General features: G+C 34.7%; 1 protein-coding gene across 1 annotated transcript in view; it reads left to right on the top strand.

The window, feature by feature from the left end:
* LOC149807328 (glutamate receptor ionotropic, NMDA 3A-like) overlaps positions 1–12,896 on the top strand; it is a 103,459-nt gene extending 90,563 nt beyond the window's left edge. The window contains exon 6 of the mRNA XM_089954042.1: positions 12,591–12,896. Within this exon, the coding sequence (XP_089810168.1) occupies positions 12,591–12,896 (306 nt within the window). The remainder of the gene's footprint in view (positions 1–12,590) is intronic.
* The last annotated feature ends 3,335 nt before the right edge of the window (positions 12,897–16,231 follow it).

The following is a 16,231-nucleotide window of genomic DNA, read 5'->3' as shown; positions in this document are numbered from 1 at the left end:
AGACTCATAACTACCAATAATAACACTCATAGTTCTCAAGTTAGTCTAGATTAATTGTTACCAACAATAACACTCATAATTCTCAAGTTGGTCTAGACTCATAACTACCAACAATAACACTCATAAATCTCAAGTTGGTCTAGATTAATTGTTACCAACAATAACTCTCATAGTTATCAAGTTGGTCTAGATTCATAACTACCAATAATAACACTCATAGTTCTCAAGTTGGTCTAGACTCATAACTACCAATAATAACACTCATAGTTCTCAAGTTGGTCTAGACTCATAACTACCAACAATAACACTCATAAATCTCAAGTTGGTCTAGATTAATTGTTACCAACAATAACACTCATAGTTATCAAGTTGGTCTAGATTCATAACTACCAATAATAATACTCATAGTTCTCAAGTTGGTCTAGACTCATAACTACCAATAATAACATTCATAGTTCTCAAGTTGGTTTAGACTCATAACTACCAATAATAACACTCATAGTTCTCAAGTTGGTCTAGATTCATAACTACCAATAATAGCACTCATAGTTCTCAAGTTGGTCTAGACTCATAACTACCAATAATAACACTCATAGTTCTCAAGTTGGTCTAGACTCATAACTACCAACAATAACACTCGTAGTTCTCAAGTTGGTCTAGACTCATAACTACCAACAATAACACTCGTAGTTCTCAAGTTGGTCTAGATTCATAACTACCAATAATAACACTCATAGTTCTCAAGTTGGTCTAGACTCATAACTACCAATAATAACACTCATAGTTCTCAAGTTAGTCTAGATTAATTGTTACCAATAATAACACTCATAGTTCTCAAGTTGTTCTAGATTAATTGTTACCAATAATAACACTCATAGTTCTCAAGTTAGTCTAGACTCATAACTACCAATAATAACACTCATAGTTCTCAAGTTAGTCTAGATTAATTGTTACCAACAATAACACTCATAATTCTCAAGTTGGTCTAGACTCATAACTACCAACAATAACACTCATAAATCTCAAGTTGGTCTAGATTAATTGTTACCAACAATAACTCTCATAGTTATCAAGTTGGTCTAGATTCATAACTACCAATAATAACACTCATAGTTCTCAAGTTGGTCTAGACTCATAACTACCAATAATAACACTCATAGTTCTCAAGTTAGTCTAGATTAATTGTTACCAATAATAACACTCATAGTTCTCAAGTTGTTCTAGATTAATTGTTACCAATAATAACACTCATAGTTCTCAAGTTAGTCTAGACTCATAACTACCAATAATAACACTCATAGTTCTCAAGTTAGTCTAGATTAATTGTTACCAACAATAACACTCATAATTCTCAAGTTGGTCTAGACTCATAACTACCAACAATAACACTCATAAATCTCAAGTTGGTCTAGATTAATTGTTACCAACAATAACTCTCATAGTTATCAAGTTGGTCTAGATTCATAACTACCAATAATAACACTCATAGTTCTCAAGTTGGTCTAGACTCATAACTACCAATAATAACACTCATAGTTCTCAAGTTGGTCTAGACTCATAACTACCAACAATAACACTCATAAATCTCAAGTTGGTCTAGATTAATTGTTACCAACAATAACACTCATAGTTATCAAGTTGGTCTAGATTCATAACTACCAATAATAATACTCATAGTTCTCAAGTTGGTCTAGACTCATAACTACCAATAATAAGATTCATAGTTCTCAAGTTGGTTTAGACTCATAACTACCAATAATAACACTCATAGTTCTCAAGTTGGTCTAGACTCATAACTACCAATAATAACACTCATATTTCTCAAGTTGGTCTAGACTCATAACTACCAATAATAACGCTCATAGTTCTCAAGTTAGTCTAGATTAATTGTTACCAATAATAACACTCATAGTTCTCAAGTTGGTCTAGACTCATAACCACCAACAATAACAGTCATAGTTCTCAAGTTGGTCTAGACTCATAACTACTAATAATAACACTCATAGTTCTCAAGTTGGTCTAGACTCATAACTACCAATAATAACACTCATAGTTCTCAAGTTGGTCTAGACTCATAACTACCATTAATAACACTCATAGTTCTCAAGTTGGTCTAGACTCATAACTACCATTAATAACACTCATAGTTCTCAAGTTGGTCTAGACTCATAACTACTAATAATAACACTCATAGTTATCAAGTTGGTCTAGATTAATTGTTTCTTCTCAGCATATTATACGAACGCCTCATTGATTAATTTTATGGCTGGGGGTGGGGTGGAAGAAACGGGTTAAATCAATAACCTTATTTTTCGTCATACCGTTATTTTCAATTGGAAAGAGTTTGGCCTCTAGAGGCAATATATCAGATGAATTGTACCCACAGTAGCTAAGATAAGTAAGAATTTATGTGGGCGGAATAATGGGGAAATACGTACAATTTGATATTGTGCCATAAATTAGTTATTGCGAGTTCCATTTTATGACAGTATCGACCTAATGCATTTTGAGACGTTGAGTATGGATACTCTTGACTTCAAGATCAGTTCAATGTCATAGAAAAGAGTCGAATTACACAGTATTCATACAGAGAAAGGGCATTGCAACTGACTATTAATGACATCACTTTGCGGTCAAATCGTCTGAATGAAGGAAACCGAGGGCTGATTTTAAAAAATATATTACCATTATTATTCAAGAATCACTGAGCAGAGGTCATTAAATCTCATCGAAATTACGCATCCATACTTAAATATTTTAATAGTTCTGTTGTTAGATAATGTACTGAGGGTATGGTGTCTTGATGAATCATGGAAATGTTTGTTATTATTACTGATTTAGTAAACCTGGCACGTGATATTTTATACTTAAGGTTAGTTATGAATTTGATTAGTGATTACCATTGTACAGTTCCATATAGTCTTTTTCGGTAATCGTTATGTGAAAGTAGAATACAATCGAAGTCAGGCTGACGTTGGTGATTTTAGTCTTTGTCTGTTCAGACTCGGGCTGCATAGAGAAACTAAAGGCATCAGTTGGTTGAAAATAGAGGCAACAACTTTGCTCCCTTGTTATTTTTCAAGTATATACATTTTCATCTGACCCACATTTGGAATATTCCAGAAATTATGTATCTACTACTTTGTCTACATTACAAAAACAAAAATAGACTGCTCCAGTGATATTTTCATACCCCTACAGAACAGTTATACAAGTTTTATAATTTGAAAATATAGACCATGTATCTGAAGAAAAGCATTGTTTACATTTTGTAAAAATAAAGAATCCGAAAACTGATGTTCACGTACCCAACAACGCACATAAATAAAAATTACGGAGGAATCTTATCAACAAATGCACTTATAATTATGTAGATAAACACACTGAAATCGTTATTTGCAACATTTCCTAAGAAGCTATTTTATTGGGTGGTCCAATTTTGTATCCGTATTTGTATAAACCTGTATTTTTACCAGCTGTACATATATTTCTGGGACTTTTCTTATATAAAGTGCTATCTCTGGACTCCTATAGAAGAATGCTTAATAATAGTAATGCAAATAATACTATCATACAGGTTAGAGAATTTTTAATTCGTACTCGAACCCAGGTCCGCGGGTAAACGGCACCTATCGCCTTGCCTGCACACACGAACCCATATTCCCTAACGACTAAGCATATATATTATTTAGCTAAAACATTTCTTTATTTCCGTGCACACCTTCTTCTCATTATGGCCAGTTTTGATTGAATATGTTTTTGACGTTAAGCCAACAAACACTCTTACATGTCTAACATTTAATTACTCCTCGAATAAACCAATATTCTTTTTCACTACAGACAAGTTGTCGTTGTGATATTCGCTTGTATCATAAAACTTTATGTTCATTTTCATATCAGTTAAATATTCTCTATGCATCAAAGCTTATGAACCGATAATCCTTATTGGTTAAAAATATTCCAATAGATAATCATATTTGTTTTTAATGTATGTATGTATGTATGTATGTATGTATGTATGTTACTGATCACTTATACATCTCAACTCTGTCCGCGTTGGTTCGAGTCTCACCATGCCATAATGGTAACCATGCCAGTAGCTTCCCGTGGGTCGATGGTTCTTCCCGTGGTTTCTCGGGTTCTTCCTACACACATATTGGCAGTCTGTATATGCTGAAAAACGGGAGTTAAACCCACAAAAGCAAACAAATTGGTGCAGTTTATTGGTTACCTGCAATCATATTAGCATATAATTGACGAGTTACATAGAAGTCGGTATTGTAACTAAGCCAATTCTTTGTAAACGTTAGAGTAGTTAACGAAGCATTTACATGTTGTTTCTGCTTCTTAGTAGTATAATGAAACCACCTTACTAACTTCTGAAGAAATGTTAAAACTAACTATGCCAGTGGTTTTGACTGGGTTAACCAGGACTGCCTAATTACTTGTTTGGTAGTTGCCTATTAACATTCAACCTTGTATGTAATGTATGTATGGTGTACGGTACAAAAACATCACTAGCAAAGACTTTATTTTTCTAATATAAACAATCCTGTCCTACATATAAACAATACATTTTTTTCAAATCGTAGTTTTATAAGTGCTTCGTAGGGGTACCAGAACATCGCTGGCTCAGTCTATATTTTGATAATGTGGGTATATTAGTATGGATGTGGCGGATTCTAGATAACTCTCTGTTGACTTTGAATCATTTTCCATTTTAAGTTAAAGCAGTAAATGTGTAATTTGCATTTCGTTTTATATTTTGTGCAGCAGCAGTATAAAATGAAGCTGTTCAACTATCAGGGATGTGAAACGATGTTGCTCCAATCCCCAACAACATTTTACATTTTAGTTGTCAATCGGATTTTAAAACTGAAAAATCAGTGATTAAAAAAGAATAAAGACTTTGTCTAAACATCACCACTTCTGTACTACTCTTGTCTCTTTCAGACAAGTGTCGAATGTACTCGACTCTAAAAATAATACTCAACATCAATTGTAGTAATATTTCCCAAACCGGGAAATTTGGCAGAAGACACCATGCGAATAATTGTTTAAAGGATATAAATACAAATAACATTTGACAACTTTTCAGCTATTAACGAAATGTCGTCACTTCCAATTAATTAATTAATTACTGGAAGTTACGAAATAATTTTTTTATATAAGCGATTAATTTCCTAATAGGCTCATGCTATTACATAGGTTTTTATGAGTAACAATACTTAAAGTCGTTATGACGTCAATACTGTTATAAAGACGTAATTAAACATGGTTAGTTCTAGATGTCCACTATTTCCCGTTAAGCCTTTCATTTAGCAAATAGTAGGCTCGGGATCGTAAAGAGTGGAAACAGTATAGAAGAAACATCAAAATGAAATTATAAGCATAACGTGTCAGTTGGCTAATGAGCTGTACGTATGTAACTGATTGCAGGTTTATTCATGCAGTTTTGCCGCAACTTTCTTGTGCATCATGCAACGATAAAGGCAAAGGACACTCATATAGAACTCGTTTTATAAAAAGTGTTAAGATCATCAGCTTAACGAAGTCATGATAAGAATGACGTCGGCAATTATGTGAAGCTCGTGCAAAATTCAGTTGATTCAGTTACAATTCTTTCTGTTTGCAGAAGGTAACAATACATTTGATATCGTTACATTAATTCATTTGTTCAGTTGGATGTGCAGATAGGTGTTTGAGACCGGCACTAAGTCATATACCACAGCTAATGAAAATTCCTCGTTCCAGATTTTGCAAGGGTAAATTCATTGTTCCATTTTTCACTAACGTCCATCTCAGTTCAGTAGAATGTCCAAATTGTATTTTTTGTAAAAAGATAGGTATTTTATTTTTGGTAAAGAAAAAGATGAAATGCATTCCGTTTATTAAAAAGATTAAAAAGATAATAGCAAAAAATAATTAAAACTTAGAATTGAATCAAAATGTTGTCGGTAAAAAGATCAATATAAAAATTTTATTTTTGCACAACTGTAATATATTGTGGAATCAACTGCCATTTATGATCGGTATTTTATCCTATATCATTGTTATCAAGCAAATACTTGAACAAGATCTCTTAGATGAATAAAACAACAGTTATACTGATTATCAATGGCTTGACATGTACCACAGTTTTAACATTAAATTAATTCACACATTATTTGTTTTCACAAGTATGTTGTTTGCTATTCATTAACCCGACAACCCGTCTTTTAACTGGTTAAATTTGGTCTAGTCATACATGTAATAACCAGTTAACACATGACCATTACCTCATCCAGAACGATGTAATCCTGCTGCTGCACGTGACATTTCATGTAATGAATCTTCCATAGCAATAAAATGCATGGTAAAAGCTATTGTAATTTTCGAAATGAGGGAAACGGATATGGCAATCAATTTAAAACGGGGCAATGAGGATACTGTATGTATTGTTAGGACAGGGATGTCTAGATCAGAGTTATTGAACGTGAAGTTATCCTATTTAACAAGAAGGGTAAAGCAGAGGGAATTTTCGCATGTTCCCAGACCGTCACACAAACCTTCAAGAAAATTAACCGTATTGAATCTCAGGCTACTACATCAATACTGATGAGAGAGGGGGTCTCGCAAAAGATTGGTCTGTACTACGCTGCATTAGAATTCATAAGGGCCGCTCGGAAGAGTGGTTTATTTATGTTGTGTTAATATTGTTGATAAGGGTCTCAGTGAATATTGATGTGTACTGTGTTGTAGCGTTTCTGCTGGTGGTATGGTATTATGAGGTTGTACCTTCTTACAAGGTGTCCGCTTTATTTGGCTATCGTTATCTAGAGGGTGATCGCCCATGGTATTGTTGCCCGGATCGAGTAAATTTTAAAATAAAGTGTGAAATTATAGATAGAATAAATAGAGATCTGTGCAGATATATAGAACAGAATGACACGAGCCCACGTACATGGACAAACAAAAAAATTAATCTATTACATAAACAACTGGGATAATACATTACATTAGGAAGATTCACTTCTTTTTGGAATAAATCTTTCACCGAAAGTACTGCATGAAATTGTTGGATTCATATATCAATCAAGACGACAAATTCAAACAATTCATCAAACTTATATAAAGATGACCATTGTACGAATTCATATAGATTAACTCAAACACAGTTACACTCATTTCAAGAGAACTGATCTGCGGATTTAAACAAATAAATTCAAGCAAATGATTATATTGGTATCAACGAACTACATGAAACTGATGCAAATACCTTGTGCTTTCAGGCTTTGTTAGCTTCTACCGCCAAAATTGTGTCCGTTGACTTTCCAGACGTCCGGTCACTTTGACCAATGTTTTACGAGATAATTTCTTCCAAATTCACTTTTGGAGACCCTTATGTTTTCACTCGTGCAGGAAAATTGCAGACTGACTAGATTTTTTTCGATGAGGGCAATTTATCGCCAAGAATTTTCGTGTGGGAACCCCGCCCCTTATTTAGCGTAACCAATCAGGATTAAATATATTTACCGCCTTTTATAACTAGATGTCAAAATTGTGGTCAGCATGACTTATAGAATTCCAAACAATCAGATCTTGAAAATTTAAAATCTGACAGTTCCAATATAAAATCGAAGGTAACCTTCCCTTTTCTAGTCGTCTAACGGTTAAGTAAACAAAGGCTTAATTAAGAATCACTTCCTCTCCAGAGACATACATTAGAAATCATTGCAGTATAGCAATTTAACAAGCACGTGTCCCCATAAATTAATTAATTAATTGTTCTCTGGCCCAAATTAATGTGCTCGTTATAGATCGACAGAAACTTGCATACTTACAAATTGGCCCCCTTTGAAGAGTAAAGTCAGGGATTTTTACTCTCCAAATTTCGGAGATCCAACCTGGTTCATTTACACGTCCCCAGGTGAACCCTTCACCTCAAACGTTCCTAGTCTACTTAAGCAATCAGCCCCTACATTCTCGTTGCCCTTAATATACCGCATCTGGATTTGGTACTGTCGTGGAAATAATGACCATCTCATTAACTTTCCATTTGTTAACTTAGAGTGAGCTAAATAGGCGAGTGGTTGGTGGTCAGTTTCTAATATAATTTTCGTCCATGCAGGTAACGTTGGAATTGAGATATCCCAAAGATAATCGCCAGGCATTCTTTCTCAGAGACTGAATAATTGCGTTCTGCAGTTGACAATTTCCTACAACTGTATGCAACTGGGAATAAGTTTCCGTCATGCTCTTGTAATAGCACAGCATCTAAACCTCTATCCCAAGCGGCAGTACGTAAGACAAAATCTCGTGTCACAAAAGGCATTTTCACTACTGAGTCTCACGTCAGTCTGTCCTTCAAAGTCTGAAAAGCGTCTGTCCATATAACTTCGTTCTTCCGAGTCGAGTCAGTCAATGGGCTAGCAATAGCGCTGCAGTTAGCAACATATCGACGATAATACCCAGCCAGTCCCAAAAAAAGATCAAACTTCCGTCTTAGTGATCGGTCGTACCTAAGTTTGTCGACCTTTAAACTATCTGGAGTTAACGTATGACTGTATGACTGTATGACCTAGGTAGGTTAGTTTCCTAAACCCTACATGGCACTTAGATGGTCGTGCGGTCAGTCCCGTTTGTCGAAGTCGCTCTAAAACGTTTCTCAGCAAAATGATATGATCATCCCAAGTAGCTGTCGCTAAGAGTAAATCGTCTACGAAGTTTGAAACCCCTGCCCCCCGTAACGGTTCAAGTAATTTTCGCATCATATGCGTGAATACACTCGGCTTATTCTGGACCCCGAATGGCATGACTACCCAATGGTAGGTCCCATCTGGAGTTGCGAAGGCAAGTTTTACTCTGTCTTCATTTGGAACTGGAATTTGCCAGTATCCCTTTGACAGATCGATTTTCGAAAAATATTTCGCGTTGGTCACCCCGGCAAAATGGACTCAGGATCAGGTAACAGTTCTACCTCGAATCCTGTTCAACTTCCTGTAATCGACGCACAATCTGTGTACCGTCTTTTTTCTGTACCAACACAACAGGAAGGCTATAAGCAGACTCATTTGGTTCTATAACTCCCAAGTCTATCATAGCTTGAATCTCATTTCGGACACTTACTAATTTCGTCTAGGGTAACGGATATGGTTTCAACTTCACTGGCTTCTCATCCAGTAACTCCGTCTTGCCAAATCGTGATGCACGAGTTCATGAAGTGATGATTCAACCAAGAATTTAAGAATTGAAGGGTTGGCTGAAATATAATCTTTTTGGGATAAAAACGAAGAAAAAATAATAAACTCACAATTATTCTAGTTTCCAGTACTGACACGTTCATTTAAGCTTAACGTCTGGCAAATACCTTTTGTTCCATTGAAGAAAATGCAACACTGTGGTCAATAGCTCATTAAAGTGAGTCTTTTGCAACTATTTATTTCAATTATTGAAACTTTTAATTGTAATTCAAATGTAAGATGGTGCGTACAGTTGTCACTCCAAGACAAGATATTCTTTATTTTATTTTTGAGAAACGAGAGAGAAAAATATACTCGTGCATGATCAGAAATAAAATTTTTAATTCCTAGGATAACATGCAAAACATGAAAAATAAAAGTTAATAGTAAATGCTATGCAACTAACTCTGCAAGAGCTGGAATTCAAACTGTGTTTTCTCCGGTTATGTGGAATTTTTCAATTATTATAAATTATTACTTTGAAATAGTTATGTTACACTGATGGTACACGTGATACGAAAGTTGTTTACATATTACTTTCTACATCGATTTTGTTCGTATTATGCAGTTTCAAGACACTATAAGATAAGACCGACGCTATTCAACAATCTTCGCAAATCGTACCGGATCATAATGATCGTATTTGTCAGGGAAAATCGTATATATGCAAAAACTTAGAAACAACGGTGCAATAGCTGGTGTAAAATCACCCCGAATGCTTTTGGAATCTACTGATTTCTTTATCATGGACATAGCCTACAACCTAGCTTAAACAATAGCATACAACATAGCTTAAACAAACGAGACAAGAACAAAACATAAAAATGTAAATAATCTGCAGAAGGTACATGTTGTTTGTGAATATTTACAAAAACGATACAAGGAAACAAGGCAAAGATGAAAGGAACGAGTTTGTACAGCGGTGTTTTTTACGATACGACTTCATACCCTTGAAAAAGTAATCGGTAGATTCCGAAAGCACTCGGGCTAGTTTCGGCTGTGCTTAAGACTACCAATGAATAACTTCACAAAGTGTAAGAGAATTCTTGTTTCTGGGTATACCATTGTATAAGACCTAAACTCTTTTAGAACCGTTTAACTTTGGTCAAAATATTTAAATAGAATTCGGTACAATAAATCCAAAGATCAGTTTTTATGGATTAAATGGGATGAATTCTCACGACATGAAATTCATCCATTCTCAGTGGTTGTACAAAGCTAGTTGATTAAGCGTTGCTATAATTCTTAAAATAATTTTAGTGAAACCTGTCTACAGAGGACAGTAAGAGAACCAGAAATAAGCATCCTTAAAGAACATGTCTATTTTATATGGTGTAAAATATAAGTGTTGAATTAAGGAAAAGAATTAGTAAACGTTCCTTAACAATTGTTCTCTTCTTAGTGAACGTTTCCACCGATGGAACGTATCCCTGTATTTACCCCTTTCTACATCTTTTGAAACTTTCTCTCTCTTAATCAAAATTAGAAAAAAGATACAAAGCTTTATCTAATAAATAAACAAGTCCATGCAAAGAGTCAATACGTCATATGCATTTAATTAATCTTACGGCGATAATCATTATATACAAATCCGGAATATGAAAAATTGGAATGAAGTTGTTTTCGTGTTGCCTGTCCAAACACTGTTATTAATTTATTGTATAGGTACATTCTCATTAAAACCTATATATACATTTAATTAGTGGATCTGACAGGTGCCAATAAAGGTACAATTATGAGTTAGCAAGGATTGTGTATAAAGAAAACGTTCTGTGGAAAATATTTTATCTTGGATGCAGCGAGTAGACTATATATGTATTGTATAAACAATCATTATGTGCTTCATAAGAGAACAACTTATATACACAAACCTTTTCATGGACACTTGTTACACAAAAATATTCACCAAGCTTCTCTGTCTGTATCAAAGCAAATTCAATTATAATACGTATATATACATTTTCTTCTACAAAAATCTTACAAAATACATTTTCCTTTTCAAACCTATACTCCTTAGATGATAGTATATCGATTGGTCTGGTCATGGTACTCCACTGAGGCGTCTTTGTCGGAATGCACAACGGTCATATTACTTCCTGAGACTTCTTTACCCACTTCTCTCTGATGACGTTCTATCGAAAAGCAAAATATCACATGAATAATCTGTCAGACTGCACTTTGGTCACAATACCTCTATGAGACGTCTTTGTCCTTTTACCTTTCTTTACCATCTGTCAACACTAATAATACCAAATCAATAACCTGTCAAGTTGTACAATGGTCACAATATCTCTGTGAGACATATTTAACCTCTTCCCTCCCAAGACGCTTCTGTCAACCTTTGCGACACCAAATCAATAGCCTATCAAATAGTACATTAGTCATAATAACCATATGAGAAATCTTAAACCTCTTTCCTCTGAAGACTCTTCTGTCAATGTGTACATTGGCCATATTACCTACTTGAAACCACTTTAGCCTCTACCTTGAAACGCCCTTCTGTCGACATGCACAATACCAGATCAATAGCCTCTCAGACTGCACATTGATCATCTAATCTAAGAACGTCATCCCGTGATATACTTCTTTTATATCCTTAGACTTTCCAACGGTATGTAGTTGCATAGAAGGAGATCAAAGTATTGAAGGTTTTAGTAATATTGTCAACATAATTTGAAACTGATATCTAACAATTTTGCTCTGAGAAAACTCCAACAACAAAACGCTATCTGTTTATGCCGGTCTTGGCATCTTTGCAGATATTTCAATATCATCCTTGTTTGGTTTGAATGTTCAGGACAACATATGATCACCACAAACTCGATTTGGTAAAAAACAAGAAAACAAACCATAGCTATAACTTATTTACCAGAATAACGTTGAAGATTCATCTGCGTCACGGTCTTATTTAATTAGGATTGTCGTTACGATTACCCTCGGTATAATCATCTCAGAGAAAGGATTATGTTTTGTGTCTGTTGCGGTTCTAAAGCATTTATCTATTTCGTTTTACGTGATTTTAGCATTTTTTTAAAAATAAATGTGTTCCTTACAAAATTACTAATTGAGTTTCTTTTGTCAGTTTCGGAAATAAACCAGAAGGATCAAACAATGGTTAAAATAGGTTGTCTACCTTTTAATAATTTATATGACCTTAATTTTCACTTTCATATTCATCTTTTGCAGAATGTTTGGCAAGCTCACGTGAATGACATCACAGGGGCTATAGCTCGGTCTAACGCCTATTGTTCAATATTTTATATTAACCTACGTATTTGAAAAATAAAATTCGATTTTCTTTTTACGAAACAAAAGAACTATTTTTTTTATAGCTAATGGTAGTTCTTATCAACCTTTCTCAATCCATAGGCTTCTTTGTCGAAAAGGATCCAACAATATCATGCCAGTGGTTATATCGAGGACCTAATAGATGTCCACTTCGCCGACGCACAGTGCTACAAGCAGCGTATCAAGCAAGAAGATTCCCAGCTAGAAGTGCAGCACCACGCTGGACTGTTCGTTATGCTTTGTGCTGGAATCATTCTCGGCATCATCTTTCTTTTTGTGGAACATGCTGTTTACAAGTGGCTCGTACCTTATTTCAGACAGACCCCTGCCAGCTCCTGCTGGAAAAGTACACACGTGATGTTCTTCAGTCAGGTTTGTGTATCCTAAAACTCCGATTATGGTATCTCTATGTGTAAGACTACACTCTCTATCATAGAAAAGGTGTAAAGAACTTTCCCAGCCGACAAAATGAACCAGGCTCCTTCTGCTGAATCAATGCACTTTAGTAAATTCAAACCAATTCACTTTATGCACGTGAGTAAAGTCAAAATACTAGAGGGCATATCTTTAAAATTAGATACTGACATTTATTTGGTCTGAACATTAGTCCTTACATGGGTAATATATATCAAAGATTCTACCATTAAAGCGGGTTTTTGGTTTGCAATTACCATTTGTACATTCCGCAAGTGAATACGAAATTCACAGTCAAGTCGCACAGGTAATTTCTAAATCATTCAAAAACCGGTGGAAATGATATCATTTAATAAATCAATGCAGCCGCAACATAACTATTCCCAAAATTTGAGTATGTTTAAGATTTTCAGAAAATAAAATATGATGTAATGAAATATCTTGAGTATGGAACTTATCTGTTTAAGAACCAACTTTCAAGACTTCCTGCGTCTGATGCCTCCCTGACTAAAATGGTCTGACCCTTGTCCTTGCTTCAAATTTGTACTGCTCGCCAAATACAAGTTTGAATATTATATGTAAGTGAAGAGTACATGGAAATGGGTTGGAATAAATGTTAAACATTGCATAAAAATCGGACACTTTACGGAACACAATTTCATATCCATGTTAAGGTTGATACCTTATCTCTCAACTGCCAAACTGACCACTCTCTTATAATAAAAAGACATCAGAGCCAAGATAATATCAATATATGCGTCTATTTTTGTTAAATTCAGGCTGAAAACTCGGGCAGTTTTATTAATAGAAGCTTATGTTTTGTAACTTACAATAGTGCATATTTTAATATAACATTTCGTCGTTTATAGAAAATAGAATAGCAAGCACTCTAGCACGAGTCAGAAGAAATTGAAATGGAGTTGCATACAATTTTCTAGACAACTAACTGACACTTTAAAAATCTTTTCACTTCCTCTTTATATCAATACTTGTCACTGTCGTGTTAACCATATTTTTAAGCCCTGTTTTTAATGGAATGTACTACGAGCTCAAAGTAGTAAATTTGGCTGTGCTAACATCTTAAGGCCGAAAATGAAGTTCCTGGCAAGCGTAGATTAAATTTGTAACCCCAAAGGAAAGTGTTTAATTTTATATCAGCAAAATGAACGCAGGATATGCGTTATTTTTTCCACGCTCCATGTACATATGATAAGCACTAACTCGAAAAGAAACAGCCAAGAGCCACCTCTAACCTGACAAACATTGTACTGTATATAATATGCACATCGTGTAATACGCCAGTATCAACAAACATTGTACTGTATATAATATGCACATCGTGTAATACGCCAGTATCAACAAACATTGTACTGTATATAATATGCACATCGTGTAATACGCCAGTATCAACAAACATTGTACTGTATATAATATGCACATCGTGTAATACGCCAGTATCAACAAACATTGTACTGTATATAATATGCACATCGTGTAATACGCCAGTATCAACAAACATTGTACTGTATATAATATACACATCGTGTAATACGCCACTATCAACAAACATTGTACTGTATATAATATGCACATCGTGTAATACGCCAGTGTCATTTCCTCTGACAGAAAAGATACGAGACCAATCGGCAACAATTGGCTGTGCTTGAAGTTAACCTTGTAATTCAATTTCGCCAAGCTGGAAGAAAGGATATCGGATGATGTTAAATCGTTAACGTTATGTCAGTTATGATGAATATGACTGTTGTTTATGCCGTACTGTTTGTTTGTCAAATACTAGACTCTAATTAATTTCGTATATTTATTATTTTGCGGTTCAACATCTGCAAACACAAGCGAGCAACTCTCTCCCTATACGGACTGTTTAAGGAGGAGGTAATATAGAATTTGGTTTTTACGTTTTCAAACACGAAATATTGTGAAATAAGCAAGATGAAACAATCAAAATCATGGCAGGAGCTCTTCCAGAACGCTCTTGGCTGGAAATCGATAAAGTTCTAATGTGCATTGCCAAAATCTAGTTATATGCTGATTGATGCAATGAACGTAAAAAATCAATGACTTCGTCTCTCTGTCACTGAACATTTCCAAAGAGTTTTCAGTTTTTCAAAAGTCTTGATCAATAACGACGGTCATTAGTGAGTTCAAAAAAATAATTAAAGGTTGATATGCTCGCACAATCAAGGTCATGTGGTAACATTTTTGTTAAATTACATCATGCTTTATGGATTTCTTTGCCTAAGATATTGCAGCTGTAGGACTGACTTGAAGCATAGGATATTGTAGTTGAATAACTGACTTGAAGCATAGGATATTGTAGCTGAATAACTGACTTGAAGCATAGGATACTGTAGTTGAATAATTGACTTGAAGCATAGGATATTGTAGTTAAATAACTGACTTGAAGCATAGGATATTGTAGTTGAAGAACTGAATTGAAGCATAGGATATTGTAGTTAAATAACTGACTTGAAGCATAGGATATTGTAGTTGAAGAACTGAACTGAAGCATAGGCACGTCGTTTGCACAATGTTCAAATCCTTGAGATATGTATGTACATTTGTGTATAGATTTAGTATTAATTTCAGTACTCTGAAATATCCTGGAGTTCCCTATCTCACAGAAGGTGTGCGAATTTGTCTTTATGAAAGCAAGGGACCCTTCCTGAACAATGGCCGAATTAATGACCCGGTCTTACACATAGCCGAATGCAGAATTGTTTGTTAGTCAGTTTAATCTGCGGATGCTAGCCTCAAAAAACGTCAGATGTAATAAAGAGTGAGAGTGTATTGAAAGTTTTGTCGCTTGAGAAAACGAATTATTGAATCAGAATATACAAATACGAATTGTGCGCCCGAAAGGCTGCTATAGGATTTCAAAAGCTCTTTGAAGTATATTGGTTGAACATAAAAACAATATGAAAATGCGAATACTTGCTACAACAAAACTGTGGTACCCAAGTATGTATGGAAAACTGCGCTGGGGAAATAATAGTTTCCAAACGTTTCCCCGAAAAGATATTATATAGAGAACAATGTACAGTGATACTTACATAGAGACATCTGTGTGATAATGTACAGTGATACTTACATAGAGACATCTGTGTGATAATGTACAGTGATACTTACATAGAGACATCTGTGTGATAATGTACAGTGATACTTACATAGAGACATATGTGTGATAATGTACAGTGATGCTTACATAGAGACATCTGTGTGATAATGTACAGTGATACTTACATAGAGACACCTGTGTGATAATGTACAGTGATACTAACATAGAAACA

Source organism: Sinohyriopsis cumingii, chromosome 1 (assembly GCF_028554795.1).
Source record: "Sinohyriopsis cumingii isolate HCF-2022 chromosome 1, ASM2855479v2, whole genome shotgun sequence".
Taxonomy (NCBI): Eukaryota; Metazoa; Mollusca; class Bivalvia; order Unionida; family Unionidae; genus Sinohyriopsis; species Sinohyriopsis cumingii.
Note: the sequence above shows the minus strand (reverse complement) of the source record. Positions and strands in the feature narration are given on the sequence as shown.